Source organism: Mesoplodon bidens, assembly GCF_964165515.1.
Source record: "Mesoplodon bidens genome assembly, chromosome: 15".
Lineage (NCBI taxonomy): Eukaryota > Metazoa > Chordata > Mammalia > Artiodactyla > Ziphiidae > Mesoplodon > Mesoplodon bidens.
In genome coordinates this window covers 83635362-83659099 of record NC_138171.1, presented here as the reverse complement: position 1 = coordinate 83659099, position 23738 = coordinate 83635362, and the positions used below count along the sequence as shown (strand labels likewise).

The following is a 23738-nucleotide window of genomic DNA, read 5'->3' as shown; positions in this document are numbered from 1 at the left end:
GATTCCGCACCCGTGTTAAATGCTCTCATATTTGCATTCAAAACTGACATGGCTCTACATAAAGACAAACGGTAAAATTCATGATCATAGTTTAACATTTTCTTTTTTCTTTATTTAGAATGACATGAAACAGAACAGGAAGCAAGTCGAGAGAGACTGTAAAATAAAGGGGAGGGCTTCCCTCGTGGCGCAGTGGTTGAGAGTCCGCCTGCCGATGCAGAGAACACGGGTTCGTGCCCCGGTCCGGGAAGATCCCACATGCCGCGGAGCGGCTGGGCCCGTGAGCCATGGCCGCTGAGCCTGTGCGTCCGGAGCCTGTGTTCCGCAAGGGGAGAGGCCACAACAGTGAGAGGCCCGCCCGCGTACCGCAAAAATAAATAAATAAAATAAAGGGGAAAGGTTTATATTTTAGAAACTTTAGCAGCAGGTTTTTTTTTTCCTGCTTTTGAACAATCAGTGAACCCACGTTTTTATTTTGCACTGGGCCCCGCAAATTATGCAGCGTATCCTGTTTGTCAGCTTCGTTCCGTTAGTAATTTCTTGTGATTTATTTTCACATCCTACAGAAATGTTCGTTTTCTACCTAATTTGCACACTCTTTGTCAAAGAGAGTCCCCAGAATGGTAAAATCTTCAGATCCCCGCATAAGCCGCACCCTCCCCGACACCCCAATATCCACCTTATCTTGAGTGATGCAGTCACATTAATTTTTTCCCCCCTCATACTTTTTCATACAGTAAGCCTATAGAGCTCTTAAGATCAGTGGGAGGAGAAAAAAAATCCCCCACAAGAAAGTGTCATTTCAAAAATTAAAGGAAATCGCTGGCACCCGAGGGGAACCCGGAAACCCGGCAGGGGGAAGTTCGCAAGCAGTCGGGGTCCTGGGTAGGGGGGCCCCGGAGCCTGCTCTCCCTCCCGGCCTGCTCTCGGAGCGTCCCCTTTAAGGGGCGGGGCAGGGCGAGGCGTGGCGGCCGCCCGCTCTCCCAAACTGCCCCGCGCGCGCGCCGGCAGTTCGGCCACGTCCCTGGCCACGTCGCGCTCGCTCTCGCCATCTTCGCAGCTTCCTGTCTGTGGCCGCCGCCGCCGCCGCTGCCTGAGCTGCGGAGCCTGGGGCCGCCGCGCAGACCGCCGCCGCCATGAACATCTTCCGGCTGACCGGGGACCTGTCCCACCTGGCGGCCATCGTCATCCTGCTGCTGAAGATCTGGAAGACGCGCTCCTGCGCCGGTAAGCGGCGGGCGGGGCCCGGGAGAGGCTCGGGCGTGGGGCCGGGTCTCTGGGAGGACCAGGCGACCTCGGCTGCCCCACGGCCCGCGGGCCTGCGCCGGCCCGACACACCCCCTCGGCCGGCCTGGCGGGTGGCGGGGCCCGGGGGGAGCCTGCGGCCCCTCGGGGTGGAAGCTCAGGCCCGGGCGAGGTGTCGCGGCGCTGGGCCCAGCTCTGCACTTGGTCGGCTTGCGAACTTGAGCCGTCGGAGCGGGGGAGGCGCCAACTGGACAGCGCGGGGCCTTGTTCTCTCTGAAAAGTTTGGATGGGGGGTCCGGGGGTCCGGCAGGCGCGGCCTCCGTCCGCGGCTTTAGTGGGCGCTTCTCCGAGCGCCTGTGCTGGGGGTCCCGAGGTGCGGGGAGCCCGCGAATCAATGGGACGCGCGGGAGGAGGATGGGCAGGACGGCGGCGGCTCGGCCTGACGTGGCAGACTACCCAGCCCGGTAGGTGGGGCTAGTGTGGGGAGAGGTCACGCTGCTCCCCACCCTGCCCCTTCGAGGACTGGCCTTTACGTTAGGGTGTCCGGGTAGGCCTGTCCCTAGAGTCCTGTGGGTTACACCCCAGCTCTCGGGTCCAGGATCACGTGAGCCTGCCACGGGAGGGGGTATGGGGAGGTCTCTAAGCGAATTTCTTGGGGCAGTTAATGCTGCTTTGAGGGACGATCTAGTTTGTCAGACAAACTCCGAGTGCCTTCATCTAATAACGGGTTCTCTTCAACCTGCGGCGGGCGCCGGCAACCGCCGAGGTCTCATGTGGTCTCCTGTAATTCCTCACTCCACGTCACCAGTGAGTTGGCGGCTCGCTCCTCTGGAGTACACATTTCATGCTCACACTGCTGGGAGGCAGTGAGACAAATCTTTCCCGGCTAGTAGTTGCGGGGTTTTGCATTTCATTAACCCTAAAAGCTTAAGAATGGCGAATTTTAAATGATTTCTTAAAATTACAGCGTCTTCCTTAAACATATTTTTGATGCCATGGCCTCAGTATAATAACGTTTGATGAATTAAAGAACTTAATTTTTGCAGAGACAGTGAAAGATGGGGTCCCAAAGGACCTGGGTGGCAGAGATTCCATTTACCTGACTGATTTCTAAATATTTTCACCTGTCGAGGAACACCACATCTTTTGCTGCTGTCTTCAGGCCTCACCTGTCTCCCTGGAGCATAGCTGAAATCCAGGAAGTAAGCAAAACCAGAAAAGACCTTTGAGCAATCAAAATGGATGTGACAAAGTCCATGTACTGAAGCTGGTGTGTTTGGCTTGGAGGTGATCTCTCAATTTATGTATAGTTCTGAGAGGTTCAGTTGTATGATTTCCAATGACAGTGAAGTAATTTCAGCGATTGTGATAGCTGACATTTAAGCGCTTGCTATGTATTAGGTAGTGAGCTAAGTACCTTACATGGCTTATCCCATGTAGTCCTTGAAATAACCTTATGAGGCGAGTGCCGTTGCCCCCATTCCGTGGACCAGGGAACTGAGGCTCAGGGAGGTGAGAAAATTAGTGCCAGGGTTGGAACACAGGTGATCAGTAACTCACAATTAAGGATTTGAATAAGTATCTATTTGGCCTGAATAATTTTGTTTTAAATTATTCAAAATTATTCAGGTGAGTAGTTTAGGTCATTTTCTGTTGCACTCAGGAAATGTTATTTTTTATGCCTGCTTTATTGAGCTGTAATTGACATATAACATTATATTAGTTTTAGGTGTACAAGGTAAAAATTTGATATGTGTATTGTGAAATGATTACCACAGTAAGTTTAGTTAACACCCATCACCACACATAGCTACATTTTTTTCTTGCGATGAGAACTTTGAAGATCTACTCTCTTAGCAACTTTCAAACATACGATACAGTGTTGCTAACTACAGTTAACCACTGTATGTTACATCCCCAGGATTTACCTTTTGACTACCTTCACCCATTTTGCCCATCCCCCACCAGAAAATGTTCCTGGTAATCTTTATTTTTGCTCCAAAATCTTTGTGTGCATCTTTTTATCCTGCATATGTTCCTCAGAATCCCCTCCTCTGTCAAGTCATTAAATTTTGAAGCACGCGATCTCCTAAATGTGTATCTAAACTAAGATGTTGCGGAGAAGTTACTGCAATGCTGAATATAGAATTCTTAAGGGAACCTTGAGTAATAGGAGAAAGTAAGGAGGTTTGCTATTTTGTTTGTTTTTAAATATTCATTTAGAACATTTTTTTTTTTTTTGCGGTACACGGGCCTCTCACTGTTGTGGCCTCTCCCGTTGCGGAGCACAGGCTCCGGACGCGCAGCCTCAACGGCCATGGCCCACGGGCCCAGCCGCTCCGCGGCATGTGGGATCCTCCCAGACCGGGGCACGAACCCGCGTCCCCTGCATCGGCAGGCGGACTCCCAACCACTGCGCCACCAGGGAAGCCCCTAGAACATTTTTAAATGTTCTTATTTGGGAAATTTAGGAGCATTTAGGAAAATATAAAATACTTCAGCCAGAATAATAAGGAAGGTAAATAGGTGAGTTAAGTTTGTGTGCGTTTGCCCAGTATTCCAATAGTTATTAAACTATCCTCTTTATCAGACTTAGGATCATTTTAGTTCTTATATGTGAGATTTCCTGGCCTTGTAAAAAATCAAAATCACCAAGATCATTTATTCAGAATTAAATTCTGAATTTGACTAGCTGCCTTGTTTTTCCATCCTAATTTAAAGTTGTTTAGAGACTTTTGAAAGCGTAAGAGTTTGATATGAGGTTCTCAACTAAAATAGGAGACGTGTACATTCAGGTTGTGTTTCTCACTTTGAAAATACTGGTATTGGGGTTCATTTTAGGATTTTGGCATTTGTTTTGAACACAGCTGCAGCTGCTACTTCCCTGGTGGCGCAGTGGTTAAGAATCAGCCTGCCAGTGCAGGGGACACAGGTTCGAGCCCTGGTCTGGGAAGATCCCACATACCGTGGAGCAACTAAGCCTGTGCGCCACAACTGCTGAGCCTGTGCTCTAGAGACTGTGTGCCACAACTACTGAGCCCGCTTGCCATAACTACTGAAGCCCATGCACCTAGAGCCTGTGCTCTGCAACAAGAGAAGCCACTGCAGTGAGAAGCCTGCACACCGCAACGAGGAGTAGCCCCCGCTTGCCGTGACCAGAGAAAGCCTGTGTGCAGCAACGAAGACCCAACACAGCCATAAATAAACAAACAAACAAATAAATAAAAACAAGCATAGGTGCAGCTATAGAACCACGGGGCTTTTTCTCCTTAGGGTAAGGGATGAATGAGACAGGTGAGTGAGGAAGATTCTGTTTTCTTGAACAACTGCCTTGAAGGACCTATTTTATTTTATTTTATTTTATTTATTTATTTTTTTTGAAGAACCTATTTTAAAGTGAGGGCAGGGGAGTTGATCTTGGTTTAGTTTGAACTGGCATTCTCCGGTGTCTGCCGTTGTCATGACAGGGACACCCAAATGAAGTGTGAGTTCCTCATCTTCCTGGACTATGACTGCAGCTGGATCCACAGTATGCTCAAGTTGTCACTTTATTGTCTTCAACACTGGCCTGGGTAGTGTTGGGAGAACAAGCCTTGGTTTGTAGGTGAAGGATTTCCTATCTACATTTTCCTGTAGGCTGATAGTTATTATTGGTACTGTATCTATTGTGCTTAAAGTACTAGTGGAGTTCTTCTGAGCTCCAAGGCTCCCAGCCATCCTCCCCATGTCCTCCCCTTCCCTCCTCCACCTACTGCTTAGATTGTCCTCCACCTACTGCTTAGATTGTTGTTAGCTGTTGTCATGTAAGTTGCAGACTTTTCATTCTCCTGAAGATGACAGTAATGTACACTGTCCCTGCATTGCTTGTAATTGGACAGTTTATATATATATGTGTGTGTGTGTATGTGTCTGTGTGTGTATATATATGTATATATATTTACCTTTATATTTTGAATTTATTAGGAGATAGTTTTTTTTGCAGTGAATGTATCTAATTTACAAAAAGCAGCCATTTTCTTGGCTCTTAAATGTGTTGAAGTTTTAGGTTTTAATATATTTCGTCTTAAATTGTCTTAAGTAGTACGCGGTGTCTGGTATTTTGATTGATTGATTGATTGATTTTTGTAGTTGCTTTTCCAGGTGTGGGGAGTTTTTTCCCTCTTTTTTTGTTTTTTGTTTTGTTTATTGAAGTGTGGTTAGTTTACGGTGTTTTAGTTTCAGGTGTACAGCAAAGTGATTCATGTGTGTGTGTGTGTGTGTGTGTGTGTGTACATATATATTCTTTTTAAGGATCTTTTCCCTTATAGATTATTATAAGATATTGAGTATAGTTCCCTGTGCTCTACAGTATGTCCTTGTTATGACAGTTTATATTTTTGAAGTACGTGGAAAAGACCTCCTCTTTTTATTGTCACTGAGTACTTCAGGAAGCTTTTGCCTCACGTTCCCAGCTCCCTCTTGGTAGCAGCTGTCACCTTTGTTCTTTTGAGTGCCAGTCTCGTGAGTAATCATTCTCACTTACTGACCACCCACCATGTGCAAGCCACTGGGGACACAGTCCAGAGCAGCAGCTTGTTGCTGTCAAAGTTTCTGCTCTCAAGAAAGCTGCAATTTAGTTGAAATAATAAGACATATATAAAAAGATAAAAACACAGGGTATCAAACCATATAGGCAGTAAATCCTATGGGTGTGAAGTGGCAAGAAAGACCCTAGGGAAGGCTCCCTTAATTTCCCAACAAGGAGGGTATAAGACCTCTATGAGGAAAAGTATGAAACTTTGCTAATGGACATAGAAGGTGACCTTGAATGTATGTTCATACCAATGTCCTGGATAGGACCAGGCAGGCTGGTGAGGAAGCAAGATGATTTGTCTCCCCAAATTAACTTACTAATTCAGAATATCATCAAAGTTAAAAGATAATAAGCTGAGAGAAATAATCTGCAATATATCTAAGTGACAGAAGGTTAATATCCATAATAAAATGCTCCTACAAATTAAAAAAACCAACCTGATAGATAAATGGGCAATGTTGGCAGTTCACAGAAGAATAACAGAAGGCCAGTTAAACATGAAAGAATGCCTTGCCTCACTAGTAGTTAGGAACTTGGATATTAAAATAGCAGTGCATGCCATCATTTGCTGCTGGGTGGGAAAAAGTCAGAGGTTTACAAGATCTAATGTAGGCAAGGGTGTGAAGTAAGGCGTATTCTCATCTGGTGTTAAGGAATATGTAAATAGGCACAGCCTATGTAGAGGAAATTTGACAGTATTTCAAAACAAAGTGTTTATTTTATCCCAGCATTTCTAGGGAATTTGAACTACAGAAATTGTCATATATGAGAACAAACTGTATATAGGTATAAAGATGTTTGTTGTACATAAATAAATACAAAACACTGTTTATAGATACAAAGGTGTTCATGCAGTATTTATAAGAACAAAAATCGTACACAACTCAAATGTCCATTAGTGGAAGGGTCACACAAATGTCGGTACCTGCACACTATGGAGCACTATGCAGCCATTAAAAAGAATGAGCTAGAAGTATTAACAGGAGAAGGTATATCTGAAACACTGAGTTAACAGGGCAAATTGTAAAGCAAGAGATTGTATGGCCCCATTTTAAGGGGCAAACGTTTGGGTACACATATAAATACACATATAGAAAGCGGCTTTAACAAAAAGCCTGGAACATTACACTTAAAATGGAGGTGGGAGGGGTGTTAAAAAGGTCCTTTTGATTTTTATTCCATGTATGTTAGTCCAGTTGGTATTTTTAATAAAATAGCATAGATTTCTCTGAAAACAGGATGGCAAAGCGATACATAGTAATAGCTGTCATTTATTGAGCATTTGCAGCATGGCAGGTATAGTCAAAAACAGTTTTTCCAGTAGTCCCACAATTTGGCATAATTTGTCCCCATCTGACAGATGCAGAAAGTGAGGTTTAGGGGGGCCAAGAATGTAATGGGCCCTGACTTACCTGGTGCATTCAGGTGCCGAGCTTGAACCCAAACCTTCTGGCTCCAAAGCCTCTCTTTCCCCAAGTCCCAAGAGCTGTGTTATGAGTCAGGTGCTGACTGTTGGGCTGCTGGTTCCAGGGTAAGTTAATGGCCGTTAGGAGAGCATCTGGATCCCTTGAGACAATGGGTCAGAGCATGGTGCCTGGGACCCTTGTTGAATGCTGCCATGCAGATTATCCTGGTAGTCTGACCTACAGTGCTTGGTTGCATCCCAGCTGTTGCCAGGACAAAAATAATTCATTGAACGCTTTTCTGTTTGGTTGAGGGCTTTGTTCTGTAAACAATGGGAATATGAGAAGTGCAGCTTTTAACCAGCTTAATTTAAAGTAACATACAGTGGAGTATTTAGTTGTAGGCTTTTATTAAACTTAACTTGGCCCAGTGGGAAAAGACAGGAATGGTGTTAAGTTTAATGACTGGTTTCCATTTTACAAGCTATACTCCTCACTCTGGATATTTGGTGCATTTGGTATTGGGATGGCTGTTACAGAAACATTCAGAGTGAGTGTTCTTGAGAGCTTGTTACCGATAGCCTTCGCGTGCTTTGGTCTCAACACAGACACTGACCGTGGGAGCCCCTCTGGCGTATAGCAAGTGTTCCCCCTGGAAGGAGGTTCCTGCCCCTTCCTGACCTCTCTTCAGCTGGGATCCCTGCCTTCCTGGGAAGACAGAACAGTTTTTCTGTTTTAAAGGGAAAAGCTGCTACCTGCTAATCAGGATCCCAGGCCAGGAAGAATGGGGTAAAACTGTGTAAGCACACTCAGGTTTCCAGCATGGCGGTTCCTGCGTGGATCCTGCACCACGGGACGAGCTGCAGGCCACTCGCTGCCCGTCCCCTGCGCCTCTGCCCCACCCTCTGGCTGGCAGTAAATGAGGGCAGAGCCCAGAGCATGTCGCCTATTTACAGTCATAGAGACACAGTATGACTCAGAAACTCTTTGGAAGTGTTACCCCCAAATACCATAAAATGAGAGTTTACCCCCATGACATGAAAATAAAATGAATTACATTTTCTTTTTTCCATTTGCTCATTCATTCAGCAAGTATTTTCTGGGCCCTGCTGTGTGTCAGGCCCGGTGCTCAGCACAGAGGACACGAAGTGGAATAAGGCATGACCCCGGCCTTCGGAGATCTCTGTGTCTGGTGGGGGTTTGGGGGAGAGGGAGACGGGCAACCAGGTAATCACAGTGTATTTTATAAGCACTGTAACAGGAGCTAGGGCCGCAGCTGGCATGAAGTAGTTCCCAGTATACACTTGCTGAGCGAATAAACAGCAGTGAGGGAGGGTGCCTTCAAAGACGGCTTCCCAGAGGAAGTGACGTGACTTGGGTCGCAAAGGGGAGTGGTAAAAGCAGTGTGATAGCCCCTCATGTTTAGTATAGGAATGCTGAAAATGAGGACAAATTTCAAATTTGCCTGGCTTCCAAAGTTCCATTAGAATAAACCCTTTACAACAAAATTTGCCCATGTGTATTCCGTAATTTTTTAGTTAAAGTATTGGAAAGGACCATATAGAAAATGAACTGGGGCTTCCCTGGTGGTGCAGTGGTTGAGAGTCTATCTGCCGATGCAGGGGACACGGGTTCGTGCCCCGGTCCGGGAGGATCCCACATGCCGCAGAGCGGCTGGGCCCGTGAGCCATGGCCGCTGAGCCTGCGCGTCCGCAGCCTGTGCTCCGCAACGGGAGAGGCCACAACAGTGAGAGGCCCGCGTACCGCAAAAAAAAAAAAAAAAGAAAAAAAGAAAATGAACTGTAAATTTCTCACTCAAGGCTTCAACAATCACCAGACGTGAACTGCACGCTCCCTGTCCTTTTCCCCCCATCTTGTCTTCTCTCTCCCATCTTCTCTATGTCAATGGCAGCCTCCTTGTTTCTCCTTTGGAACACTGATCTTTGATAAGAAAAAAAAGTTCCCTATTACTGGAGAAAAGGCTAGAAGGGGCAGGCTGACTATCTGTATCTCCACCGTTGGCGCTTGAAATTGGTTACTACTGATGGATCCAGAAGGTTCGAGTCAACTTTTTCTTCGGTTTCTATTTAGGTATTTTTGTGAATAGGTTGGAACTGCAGTTATGCATACGTAGAAGGTAACACTTTTAGATCCAGGCTTTTCGCTTCAACAGGCTATAAAATTGTTTTGTAAAGTAGTGTTGTTTGTAAAATATCATTTAAAACGATGTGGTTTTCACATTCTGGAAGAATACGGCTCATGATTTGGCTGCAGTGACATTTCTGCCAAATACAAATTTGCTTAAATGTCTGATGGTGTGAAGTTTGCAATGTAAGTGAGGTTGGGCCGGTTCTGACACCTGATAAGACTCAGTTTCCTTAATGAATTCGCTCCTTCTCCAACCTCTGAAACGCACAGTTCACAGTCTGTTATCACACAAATATTTGGCCAAATCCAGATGTCAGGTACACGCCACCTGACCTACTAGACGTCCCCGGCTGTGTGTCCCTGTGCCACAACAGTGCTCTGGAGGGAGAAACAGTTTCAAGATGTGAAAACAGTAGAAGACTGCTCCTTGGGGGACTGGCAGGCTCCCACCCTCTTGTTGCCATAGCATCCAGGAGCATTTCTATGTGAGTCTGAGATTGGTTGTGTGATTCATCTAAGAGAACTTTTTTTCTTAAGTTTTTAACCTGTCGAAGTAAATGCTGCCCTCACAAGAGAAGTCACCTTGGGAGGCCAGTCCAGGGGGATTACTGCTCAGACTCTGCCCTGAAGCACTGTCCCCCACAGGGTTCCTTAATCCAGGTAGATCCAGCTCCATTCTCGAAAGATTTGTCACCACGAGATACTGTTTTAAAATGGAAAGATACGGGCTTCCCTGGTGGCGCAGTGGTTGAGTTTGAGAGTCCGCCTGCCGATGCAGGGGACATGGGTTCGTGCCCCGGTCCGGGGGGATCCCACATGCCGCGGAGCGGCTGGGTCCGTGAGCCATGGCTGCTGAGCCTGCGCGTCTGGAGCCTGTGCTCCGCAGGGGGAGAGGCCACAGCAGTGAGAGGCCCGTGTAACAAAAAAAAAAAAAAAAAAAAAAAAAAAAGGAAAGATACTAAGGGTAACAGACAAGTTACAACACTAAGTAACAGCAGGGTTTTTGAAATAAATTTCTTCCTGCTTAGAGATATTTGAGAAGTTTAATGTTCATTTGAACAATGCACATCCTGGTGTATTGGAGCTGGCATAATTAAGTCACTTTCCTATGGTCACCCGTCATTAGTAAGACAGAAACGTGGTTAGAACCTTCCCAAACGGTTATGTTCAAGAATGTTAAGGGAAAGAAAAACTGAAACTGCTGTCGTTTACTTAGAGTCCTCCCGACCATCAGCCTTGACCCCTGGTGTCCCACTTTCCTGCGTTTCCTGCACGGTGTTGTCTACAAGAATCATAACGCTCTTGGAGGCATTTCTAATGCTTTCCTTTTGTTTCTTTAGGTATTTCTGGGAAAAGCCAGCTTCTCTTTGCACTGGTCTTCACAACTCGTTACCTGGATCTTTTTACTTCATTTATTTCATTATATAATACGTCTATGAAGGTATGGTGTGGCATCCAATGGAATGTATTTTATCCATAATTCACAGACCTATGGAAACTGTTAAATTTATGTCACCTGTGCACTTAATTAAACATCTTCAAGAATAAGGTCTAAATATGCTGTTCTTGGTGTAAGCACTTTTAGACCACCTAGTACATATAACTAGGAATAGTTACCATTAAGCATAATTTTTTTCTATAACAAAGCAGTATCTATTTAATGAAAGTGCTTCACACTTAGAGATTTCCTAGTCTTAAGTTCCTCAACTATGATAAAGTTCTAAAGCTCTTGAAAACCTTATAAGAAAGAGCGGTGACTGTTACGTTTTCAAGCAGTGGGAAATTATAGACTCCCTGGGAAACCCAGCAAGTTGGTTCAGAACGAGAAGCGAAAGCCGGGGCTTCTCGCCACACAGCCTTGTCCTGCTGCCCTGTGAGGGCCTGGGTGTGCCATCTGGGTGTTACTTTTGCTGTGCTTAAGCAACATCTGCACCATAATTTGCTTAATATGGACTTTAAACCTTTTAACCTGTCCTAAGTGTTTATCCATGACGCTTTGGTGTCATATATCCCCGCATGAAAACAAATGTCTAGCTCTCAAAATACAAAATGTTTGTATACCACCTAGCCTCTTGTGTGCCACTGGCGGTGCGCGCTCCGCGCTTCGGGCAGCCTCAGTTCTTTCCCACGGGCACTGACCTCACACTTGGTGAGCACCACCAGGGCGCAGTGAGAGCGGGGCAGACAGCAAGGAGCGCTCGGCCTGGCAGCGGAGAGCTGACTAGCACATCAGTCCTAAACGGGTGACTGCGGTTTGTGACTGGTGCCGTGAAGGAGAGTATGGGGCTCTCAGCATGTGTGAAGGATGTCTGATTTCATTCATTCTTCAAATGCTTAACCGCACCTGCGTGCTGGGCACTGTGGTAGGCACTTGGTTATTGGTACCCAGGGAAGCAACGTTCAAAGCCATGGGTGTGGTATTTAAAGCAACTCCCCCCGACATTTTGTGTTCAAAGGCATTTTTATAAGCACAGGTCAAAGTAGACAAAGCAAAATTTGAGCCTGTAGTCATTCCATTCTTTATTACTAAGTGATGGGAGCCTCATGATCAGGAAATAATTAGCTTCCTTACAAATGGCTGGGTCCGGGAATTCCCGGCAGTCCAGTGGCTAGGACCCTGCGCTTTCACCACCAAACTGCCAGGGGCCCAGGTTCGATCCCTGCTGGGGGACTAAGGTCCCACCAGCTGCATGGCGCTGCCCAAAACAGAAAGCCTAGGTCTTTGCTTGCTGTGCAGGCAAGTTAAAACTGTAGATACTGGAGGTGTATGAGTGAGAGTCCCCTTCCCCCCAGGACGCCTAGCTTTCAGAGGAATCCTTACTTGCTTAATTGTTGCTTCCAAACATAACGTCCTGAAAATCAGGGCAGTGAGAGCCAAGTTTTATGTGCTCATAGCTTTTTACTTTAAATGCCGAGCACTGGTGAGAGGAGAAAAGCAGCTGCTTTTCCCAGTGGCTGCTAAGCCTTTATGGGCGCAGTCTGGGCTGGCTGCAGGAGTGGGGCTGGGGAGGGACCCCCGGCCACCGTGTGCCTTCACAGGATATTCTGTGTGTGGGGGGCTCTGTACATAGATGTGTGTGTATTTTGTTTATACATGTGGATTATGTGTTATTTTATTCATATACATATATGCATATATTTTCATGTGGAGAGAACTCCTCTAACAGTATGAGATATTGATCTTCCTTGATTTTGCACTGGGGAGGGGAGTGTGTGTATTACTTCTTGGTGTATGGGTGTGATCAACAATTTTAATATTGATACCGTGTTGACTATTTATTTGCAAATATAACTTCATGATAAGATGCCAGGGACAGTTTAGGTCTTTGTTTTGTTTTGTGTTTAAGCGTATGTGGACTGGATGGTTGCTCTCATTTTCCTCTGAAGTTATTTTGCCCAAATGTTTTCCTAATCAGGTTTCACAAGTTGCCTTTCCTAGAGAGAAGTAGCACCAGGCCACGCGGCTGACATCCTGCTTGTGTATGTTTATAGGCTGGAATTGCCGTTTGCTTCTTGAGCCTAAAATTCTGCAGTCTGAAAATTGGTGTAATTTCAGAATATCAGACTTTTCCTTGGGTTCAGATGAATATATAGTGTTTTACCTTTTTTTTTTTTTTTTTGCGGTACGTGGGCCTCTCACTGTTGTGGCCTCTCCCGTTGCGGAGCACAGGCTCCGGACGCGCAGGCTCAGCGGCCATGGCTCACGGGCCCAGCTGCTCCGCGACACGTGGGATCTTCCTGGAGCGGGGCACGAACCCGTGTCCCCTGCATCGGCAGGCAGACTCTCAACCACCGCGCCACCAGGGAAGCCCGTGTTTTACCTTTTGAATGTGAAAGACGAACATGTAGGCAGCAGTGTTTACAAATTACCACTTAGTTTGGTTTTGCTTTTGTTATGTTACCAGGCAAAATTTCATAGCAACAATATATAAGTTAAAACCATCATTGCAAAGTTTAACATGAGTTACATTGTTTATCTTATCTTTAGATAAAACACTAGCTCAGAAATATCTTCATGCTGTAAGGAACTGCCTTGGTTTTGAACTGCATTGAACTTCCTCTTCACTTTTTTTCTAAAGCTACTATCTAATAGTTTAAAATGAGATTAAAAATACATTCTTTGCAGTCTCTATGTAAAGTTAAACTTAACACTTAACATATGATCCAGCAATCCTACTCGTAGATATTTACCCAAGAGAAATGAAAACTTACGTTCACACAAAAGCCTGTACACAAATGTTCACAGCAGCTCTACCCACCATCCCCCAGGCTGGGAACAACCCACCTGTCCTTTAACTGCTGGGTGGATGAATAGCTGTGGCACCCAGACATGGGCTGTTGCTTAGAAATATGGGGGGACCAGTTCTTAATACACAGGACAACACAGTTGGATCTCAAATCGTTGTGCTAACTGAAAGAAGCTGATCTTAAAGTTGACATATGGTTATGATTCTATTTATGGAATGGAAGTCTAGAAAAGGCAAAAACTACAGGGACCAAGAACACATCAGTGATTGCCAGAGGTTAGGCTGGGGGAAAGGCTTGACTCTGCAGGGGCAGCACGAGGGAATTCGGGGTGGCGGAGGTGTTAGGACTGGTCTGTGTCTTGATTGTGGTGGTGGTTATATGACTTATAGAACGGTATATCCCAAAAAAGTATATATTTTAAATTAAAAAATATATATATATATACATATGTGTGTGTGTGTGTGTGTGTGCATGCATATGGATGATGTAGACAGCCAAGAGAGTTTGAGCAATTTTAAGATACTGATGACCCAGTATTTTTTTTTCTTTGTAGCTTATCTACATCGCCTGCTCCTATGCCACGGTGTACCTGATCTACATGAAATTTAAGGCAACCTACGACGGAAATCATGACACTTTCCGAGTGGAGTTTCTGGTGGTCCCTGTGGGAGGCCTCTCCTTTCTAGTCAATCATGACTTCTCTCCTCTTGAGGTTAGTTAAGAGGCTAGTTAGTAGTCCTGTCTGGTTCCCTAGGGAAATAGACCTGTTTGCAGGTAATGGGGCTCTGTTTCGGTTTGGTTTTGGGGGGGGGCGGGGCGGTGGGTTGGCAGGCATACATGGTTTGGTGTAAATAAATCGTGGGCAGGAATTAAGCACCCAGGGTAGACACCCCTTTGGGTGTCTCTGACTCTCCTTTAGAATATAAACTTGGCTTCTGTGATTCCAAGCACAGTGTGCTGCCTGTCCGAGTGTCTGGAGCACACTGTCTTCTCCCCACTCCCACTCTTCGTGTGCGGGCTTCGCTCATTGATGCCGTCTGCGAATCGCCTAAGCAGCGTTGCTTCAGTCCTCGTCTTTAGGAAGCGCAGTTTGCATGGTGCCCCAGTGCTCCTAAGGGCTCCGTCCACCCCTGAGCGTCCTGGGCTTGATTCAGTTACCGCACTGATGGTGGTCTTCTGATGGTGCAGGGAGCGCCTGGGTTTTGAAACACTCCGGGGACTACTCACAAGTCCTCCTTTCGTCAGCGTGAATAAAGTGCTGTGTTGGGCAGAGAGTTTGCACGATTACAACTCTGACTTCTTACCCCTTTGATTTAACCATGCTAACAAAGCCTGAAGGATAAGAAAAATAGTGAGACGATTTAAATAGCCTGGAAAGGAGACCCAGTTGGTGAGGAAAACCAGCAGTGAGGGAGTGGAAGGACCCAGTCATCAGTCTTGTCAACCCTGGCAGAAAGCAGAAATTAGGGACCCTAGATTCGGAGTGGGATAAGCTGACGCAGGAGAAACAGCATATACGTAGAGTCCCAGAAAATTGAAGAACGCAACGCTGGAGAGACAGGGTGATGGAAGCCCAAGAGGTAGAGGTGTCCAGGTTATCCAGCTTGTCACTGGGAGTGTCCATGCCTTTTATCTGTGGCTGAAGTTTCTGTGATTTATTAAATTGCAGAGCTACTCTGTCCTGGGCTCTGATGCCAGATTCCCCACTCTGTTTGTGCTACTTCACGGTAAAGCAAGAGTGTTTCCTGTGAACTCATGGTGGGCACTGGATGCTGACCAAAGCGTGCGGTTTCTCTTACAGATTTTGTGGACCTTCTCCATTTACCTCGAGTCAGTGGCTATCCTACCACAGCTCTTCATGATCAGCAAGACCGGGGAGGCTGAGACCATCACCACCCACTACCTGTTCTTCCTGGGCCTCTACCGTGCTTTGTATCTTGTCAACTGGATCTGGCGCTTCTACTTTGAGGGCTTCTTTGACCTCATCGCTGTGGTGGCCGGCGTTGTCCAGACCATCCTATACTGCGACTTCTTCTACTTGTACATTACAAAAGGTACATTGGGCTGTGTCCTGCCAGCTTTGTTCTACAGCCGTGTGTTCTTCTAGGGGCTCCCTTGCCTAGCATGCTCCTAATCTGACACTTGCTCAGAAAGCAGAACTGGCTTCAGAGAAACATTTAATGACTGTCAAGTTAAATTCTGGGTCAGGGTTTTCAGTCTTTTTTTTTTTTTTTCTTTTTCTGTAACTTTATTGTTTTCTACAGTGACACGTTTTCATTGTAAAATCAGTCAGAACTAATAATTCTGAAAACAATCACCCAGAATCCTACCACTCAGAGATAATCGTTGTTAATGCTTCAGTAAATGTAATGATTTAATGATACATGATTTCAACTAAACATGGTACTCTATAATCTGCTCTTTTTCCCAGACACCTACATAATTTTTAATAGCGATAGAGTGTTGTGTGGATTCCCATAATTTAGTTACTCAGCCCCCTGTTCATGGGTGTGTTCATCCAGTGCTTAAATCAGCCTCCTTGTATGTGTATATTTTTGCATTTGTATGAATAGAGGACGTGTGAACGTCACAGAAATCTGATGAAAGCCATGGTCCTTGCTGAGAAAAAAATGCACAGTTAAACATATTCACACAAATATATGCATAGAGTTTTAGGGAATTCAGGAGCTTCTGAAACCCAACCACAGATACCAGGCTAAGAATCCTGGCTATGCAATAAAATTCCTAATGGTGGAATTGCTAGGTATAAGGGCATATGTATCTTATCTCCTTTTTTAACATCCAATATATCATAACAGTTATATTTCAGTACATGTTAATTAGGGAAGAAAGTCATGATTAAAAAAAAGCTGCTATGAATTTAGTGACAATTTCAATTGAATTACTATTTTTAAATTCAATTGCTGTGGCATCCAGATACATGAAGAAAATTCCAGTCTGTGTGTGCATGACATTTTCATAGTTCAGAGGGCTTTCTTTATTGACACCAAAATCAGATGCCTGTTGGTTGCCAGAAGCTTATTTCCTTGTACCTTACTATGTAGTATCTTGTATGACAGACTTCTGGGAATGGGAAGGAAGAAATTGTGAGCTTGTCAGGATCAGTAACCTTTTGTTTTTTCTCCCTCTCTTGAAAATTCTAGTACTCAAGGGAAAGAAGCTCAGTCTGCCAGCGTAAGTGCCAAAGACCATGACCAGCATCTGTCCTTCAGGGTGCTTGGACAGAATTCTTACCACAGCAAAGGCACAAGATGCTTCATATGGAAAATCAGAAACTTAACTCTTTTGTTGCAGATAGTCATCTATGGCTCTGTAAGAACCCAGAGGGAAAGAACCAGAAGGTTTCTGTTCAGTGCATCTTGCCTTACCTTTTTTTATTACTATGTACAAAGATTTTTTTACACAAAGAAACTTAATGCTGTATTAATAAAGTCAGTGTGTAGCTTCAATTGGGGTAGTTGCAAAAGTGAAAATTTTGTGAGGAATAAGTGCAAACTTTTAAAAAAATTCTTTGAAATTGTTGATTCTTTGTGTCTGCAATGAAATCATACTCCTTGACAGTTGGTAGATTATATATTCCTCCATCTATCAAACTTGCATTCCACTGTATTTATTTTTTGCCAAAAGATGAGTTATCTTTGTTTGAAATCTGAGACACTGTGTCCAGTTTGGTACATCTGTTCAAATCACTTCCCACCTGATGTGGAAATCCTTCCTTGGACGTCACAACACTACATTTAAGGCTGGTAAGGGTGACTTGCAAGTCTTAAGGTTTTCATTACCAAAATTTTAAGATTCTGAATGTCGATGGAGTCTCATTTAAGAGTCACCAAAGGTGCCTGCCCTCCTCCCCTGCTAAGAAGTGTCAGTTTGAGACTGTCCCAAGGCTGTTAAGGAACTCGGTGGGCAGGGGCTGTGGGCTGCCTGCTGTCCGAGCGTGAGGTGCAAGAAGCATTTGTGATTATTTTGGATCTAGGACTCCTCTGAGAAATGGAACACAAGTAGTTACCTATCACTTTAATTTATAGTTACAAAAGATGACTACAACCGTGTCTATGCTCAGATTCAATCGATTTTTCCTATCACTTTTGCATAGCAAAATGATTTACTTTTTTTTTTAACTGGCAGCACCAATTGCCATTCCTTTTACTCTTTTTTTGTTTTTTGTTTTGTTTTCACTGAGCTCTTGCATGATTTATCTTGTGTTACCATCCTAAATAAACATTTTACTAAACAGAGAATAAATTGTCCCTTTTCTGAATTAGGCTTTTGGAACATCCTATGTCAGGATGGGTTTTTATGTTTTTTGATTGGCAACAAAAGCTCTACATAGGGCTGCAAACATTTGTTCTCCACTTAATCTAAAACCCTCTGTATTTTTTAGAAAATTTGGAATTTTCCTCCTGATTTTGCCATTGTATTGGTTTGCTGTGTTTTTTTGATTTATGCAAAAGCATTTGACTTTGTTTTTATGTGATGCACCATAAATGTTAAAGTGTTGAATACTAACAGTGCTTACTACAAGAAGGATGTAGTCTTCTTGCTTGCTGCATTAAAATATCTTGTGGAGGAAGGGAGCTGGATGGGTTTTACTTTTATCTAGTGTGTCTCGTAACATGTTTCCAAATAAGCAGTGTAACTGCCTAGTTTAACCTCCTGTCTTTCTCTCATTCCCACCCCCCGACCCGCCGCATGTCTTTGCTTTTGTGTATCAGAGTACCTTTCTTTCTGGCATCCTAGTTTTGTTTCTGTTTTCATCCTCCTTGGAAGATTCTGATAGTGTGGAGGAAGGGTAGGAAATCGTGTCCTCAGTGGAGCAGACTCCTTGCTGCCCAAGCTGGGGATGGGTGGGGGTCTCACACTTGTTTCTGGGCATGTAAGTCAAACACAGGCTGGGATCATTCGTTGGAGAGCACAGTGCATAGAGCGAGGATCTGGGACTTCAGCGCCACCTGATTCATGAAGTGTCAGTGCCTCCTGCAGTCATTCTGCCCAAGTAACTGTAAAGCTGGCCCACCAGGATGACATCTTAACAGGTGCCTTAGGGGAGCACAGGACGGGGCAGCATCCTCGCACACGCTGGAAACAAAGGCATTGTCTGATGCATCTCACGAAGCACTGTTTCAGAATTACTCTCACTTCCTGAATAAAGGTTATCAGGTAATTCATACTTTTTATCAAGCTGTTTTATTTGTGTGAATTTTTTTTTAATGTAAACATACAGAGAAATAAAGTGAACAAATTTGCCCACTAAGTAACTCTGAAAAGCCGCTGGCTGTTGGCTGCTTACAGACACCAATCCATTCCCTGTCCAGTTCAATCACAGGGTTTGAAGAACGTTTCCCAGGGAGTTCCCTGGTGGTCCACTGGTTAGGACTCGGTGCTTCACTTGTGGTGGCCTGGGTTCATTGCCTGGTTGGGGAACCAAGATCCTGAAAGCTGCCCAGCATGGCCAAAGAAAAGAAGAAGAAGAGGAAGGTTTCCCGCTTCTTTATAGTCTGGTCAAAGAGAGAAATGGCTGGAGAAAACAAAAGTGGCAGGTGGACGGCCTTGCCAGGGAAGATCCAGCCCAGCCTTTCCAAAGATACCAGTTGGTTGGACAGTTTCCTGGAAAGATCAAGCAAAGATTCCATTTCAATAGAAATCGTAAGCGATCTGTGGGAACGCTAGGAAAAGCACAAGCTTTGGGGTCAGACTTGTGTTGAGTCGTGGCTCCCCCACACTCTAGCTCTGACCTTGGATTTAACGTGAGCCTTGGTCCCGCTCAGTTACCAGCAGAGACTCCTGCCACAGGACTTCTGTGAGGTGTAGATGAGCCCATGTCCTGAAGCTCAAAACACAGCACTTGGGGTACATCAAGGGCTCAGGACCTCAGGGGCCGTCTTGCCCCTCCCGTTCTTTGTGCTTAACTTGGGACAGCTGCCTTGAAAGCTGGCTGGAACCAGTTCAGCCAGAGTTCCTTTGACCCATTTGATGACTTTAGTAGTTTTGCCCTTAAGAGAGCTTGCATCTTCAGAAACTGACTCCCAGGTACCTTGTAAAACCTGCTGCCAGTGAGGTCTGATGAGGGCTGATTGGATTGGGGCTCCATGTGGGTTTTTCTCCTGCGTGCTTCACCATGTGGTGGCTGAATGTAGAAACTCCGAGGAACCTGCACTCTGCCCAGCAACCACCGCCCCCTCCCCTGCCAGCTGATCTGGGTTAGCCTTTGCAGTGTGGAGTCTTGTGCAGGTGCTGGGCAGGGCATTCTCTTCCAGTTCTGAAACAATTCCCACTTTTGTCCCTGCAATTTAAAAGCAAGTTGCAGCATAATATAGCATAGCACTAGTCCTTTTAAACAATGACAAGGATACTTTTTTATACTACCAGAACATAATATTCCAGATTTCTGACCTAGTGTGACCTTGGGTACTTAAAAAGTGAGTCTTCAGGCAAACACTATATACTGACTCCATTACCAAAACGGAATGGAAATACAGAACCTATTTACTCATAAGTTTTCTAAGACAATAAATAGTTCTGTAATAGGAAAACTGGTGTGCCCTAAAACTAAGTGATGTGTTTACTTCAAGTTCTGAGAACTGAAGATCTCAGGACTTTAAAGATGCTCAGAGAAACAACTATCCAACTGATGGGAAGCTCACCTGGCTAAACCCCCCATCCCAACCCCTATCTGACACAGACAACAGAGCAAACATTAAATCCAAGGATATTAATCTTATCCAGAACACAGGGGTTTACTCAAAGAAAAGCCAGTCCTAAAGGGAGAAATAGAGGAAGATGTGAATCAGTTTGAAACACAGAGTAAAGATCAGTTTCTTCGAGTTAATATGAAGAGAAAATGAAATGCCAAGAAATCGCTGAAGAATACCTGCTGTTATTTGCAAATACATAGTGAAATTAACCTGAAAGAACAAGCAGGGAAGGATATCAAAGATCTCCCCCGCCACCACCAAATTCAAGATGAAGCAAATATGGCAGGATGTTATCCCTTGTTAAATCGGATGGTGGGGTCCTTAGGTATCAGACATCTCTGTATTTGAAAATTTTCATTTAGAAGTCATGATGGGTCATTCACCTTTTCAAGAGCTATGCTTTGACTTGAATATCTCATTTTGGAAGTAACAAAAAACAGTTATTTTTTAACGTTGATTTTTAAAAACTTTTAAAATAGCTATTTTTAATAGAAAACTTAAAAAAACTAAAATAAGGGGCTGTCTATGCTTTGTATGACATACCCACATGATGGCACAATATATTGTTTTAAAATAGCTCCAATTCAGGACTTCCCTGCTGGCACAGTGGATAAGACTCTGCGCTCCTGATGCAGGGGGCCTGGGTTCGATCCCTGGTCAGGGAACTAGATCCCTTGTGCATGCCGCAACTAAGAGTTTACATGCCACGACTAAGGAGCCCACGTGCTGCAACTAAGGAGCCTGCCTTCCGCAACTAAGACCTGGTGCAACCAAATAAAACAAATATTAAGTAAATAAATACAATAGCTCTAATTCAATCAATGGAATACTGTTAACGTGGAAATGGCAGAATATACCTGCAGTGATCAGAACTACACAAAATACAGGGAATTCCCTGGCGGCGCAGTGGTTAAGAATCCTCCTGCCAATGCAGGGGACACGGGTTTGAGCCTTGGTCCAGGAAGATCCCACGTGCCGTGGAGCAACTAAGCCCCAGTGCCACAACTACTGAGCCCGTGTTCTAGAGCCCACGAGCCACAACTAATGAGCCTGCCTGCCACAACTACTGAAGGCGGTGCGCGTAGAGCCTGTGCTCTGCCACAAGAGAAGCCACTATAATGAGAAGCCCACGCACCAAAACGAAGAGCAGCCCCTGCTCGCCGCAACTAGAGAAAGCCCGCACACAGCAACGGAGACCCAACACAGCCGAAAATAAACTAATTTTAAAAAATACATTTACCTTAAAAAAATGTGTTTACTCTTTTTTAAAATTAATTAATTTATTTTTGGCTGGATTGAAGACCCCAATGGCTGAAGACGAGAGGAAGACAGCCCTGGAAATGGTCCAGGCAGCTGGGACAGATAGACACTGTGTGACATTTGTATTGCACGAGGAGGACCATACCCTGGGAAATTCTCTTCGTTACATGATCATGAAGAACCCGGAAGTGGAATTTTGTGGTTACACTACAATCCATCCTTCAGAGAGCAAAATTAATTTGCACATACAGACTCGAGGTGCCCTTCCAGCTGTCGAGCCCTTTCAGAGAGGCCTGACTGAGCTCATGAACAGACGTCTGCCAACATGTGCTTGACACGTTTGAAGCCAGCATAAAGGAATATAAGGATCAAAAAGCCAGCAGAAATGAAGCCACATTCTAGTCCCTTATGCACTATACAGGGAGGACTGACCTCTAAGATATTCTATTCATGTTCTTGCAAAACCCAGAAGTAAACGTTTGTGGTTACAACATTACCTGTCCTCCAGAAAGACTTCCTTCTAGCTCTTAACCCACTTCTGCTGTTGGAGTCCCCGTAAGAAACTGTATTCTTCTAATAAATTCCCTCTTTTATTTAAACTGGAAAAAAAGAGAATGTTTGTGATCACAGGCACAACATTCTAACTTCTGAATCACGCTTTTTCACCTTAATTGCTACTCTTCCTCCAGATCTCATTTTAATATCTTCTTCAGGGAAGTCTTCCCTGACCTCTCTAATTAAGTCACTTCTGGCCATACCAAGTGCCCAATAAATATTTATTTTATGAATGATTGAATGATTCTCTTTCTATAAAAATCTCATAACTTCCTTGTTTACAATTCCCTGTACCATTTTCACAACCGTCAATACAGTTTCATTATCATTTTTAACTCTGAAATTCTGCCCTTTAGAAGACCACTGAAGGTTCTTCAGACTTGGAAAAATTTGACATTTAATGTTTGTCTGTTCATTAATCAAGTATTTAGTAAGTGCATTTAATGTGCTCTATTATGTGCATTGCAGTGAACAAGATGGACAAGGTTTCCAAGCTCAGGCAACTTAACACACTCAAGGTGGGAGGAGAGTGGTAACACACGTGATACAATGTCAGGGAGTGATTAAGAGCTGTGAAGGAAACAAGCTGGGCAAAGGAACGGGAACCGATGGGTGGGCTGTTTTAGATAAAGTGGCCAGGGAAGGCTCTTGAGGCAGTGACACTTGAGCTGAGGGCTGAATGAAGTGAGAGAGTGACAGGGGAATAACCTGCAGGAGGAGCGTCCCTGGCAGAGGACACGGAGACTTTGAAAACCTCGGGGCGAGAATAAGCTTGATGTATTTCAGGGGAAAAAAGGTGGCAGGCAGTGGAGTGAAGGAGGGAGAAAGTAGTAACCCTAACCCGGGTAGGCAGATAATCACGCATTTACAGACTTATGCTGTATGACTACCAAGGAAAAGCTTCTCTAAGGGTTTGGAGTGCAGCCTTGCAAGATACTAAGCTGATGGGCCTGGTTTGACGGTTCAACAAGGTCACCCCAGCTGCTGTAGGGAGAACGCATCGTAGGTGGGGTGGCAGAGGTGGGGAGAGCAGTGTGGGGAGACCGGGTTAGGTACACGATGAAGGGCTCGGGCCAGGGTGGAGGGGAGTGGAGGGGCTGAGAAGTGGTCAGAACCTATGACCTGCTCGGGAGGAAGGAGGGCAGATCAGGTTATTCCCCACTCCCCAGCACAGAGCTGCCCTGTGGCTTCAGGCCCTGAACCAGGGAATGGTCCTAAAGAGGCACTCCTGACCCCAGGATCGGTCGGGGCTGGGAGCAACTTCGTCATAGGCTTGCAGCCCCACAGACCTGGGTATGAACTCCAGATCCTGGAGTTCACTGACTGCTGGGGGTCTCTGGGCTAGCTAACCCTTCGGGTCAGGAAGACTCCTTATCTACAAAAAGAAAATAGAACAGACTTAACACCTGCGAAGACCCTACGAGGCCCACCTGCGTCTTCCGGGTCAGCTCATCTGCGCAGGCGCAGAAGCCCAGCGGCCGCTGCGTGGGGCTCAGTGCGCGTGCGCCGGTCTCGGTCTCTCACTCTCTCCCCCCGCCCCCACACGCACAGACAACCGCCCCCGCGTGCGCCTGCGCGGAGTCGCGGTTC

The 23738-nt window shown here is 45.2% G+C and overlaps 1 protein-coding gene across 1 annotated transcript; it reads left to right on the top strand.

Annotated features, from left to right (window-relative positions):
* The first annotated feature begins 995 nt into the window (after positions 1-995).
* On the top strand, positions 996-17087 carry KDELR2 (KDEL endoplasmic reticulum protein retention receptor 2). The gene is made up of 5 exons (XM_081256676.1): positions 996-1227; positions 10710-10810; positions 14171-14329; positions 15419-15671; positions 16782-17087. Exons 1-5 carry the CDS (start codon positions 1137-1139, stop codon positions 16814-16816), a joined length of 639 nt encoding a protein of 212 aa, XP_081112802.1. The 5' UTR covers positions 996-1136; the 3' UTR covers positions 16817-17087.
* Positions 17088-23738: the final 6651 nt, after the last annotated feature.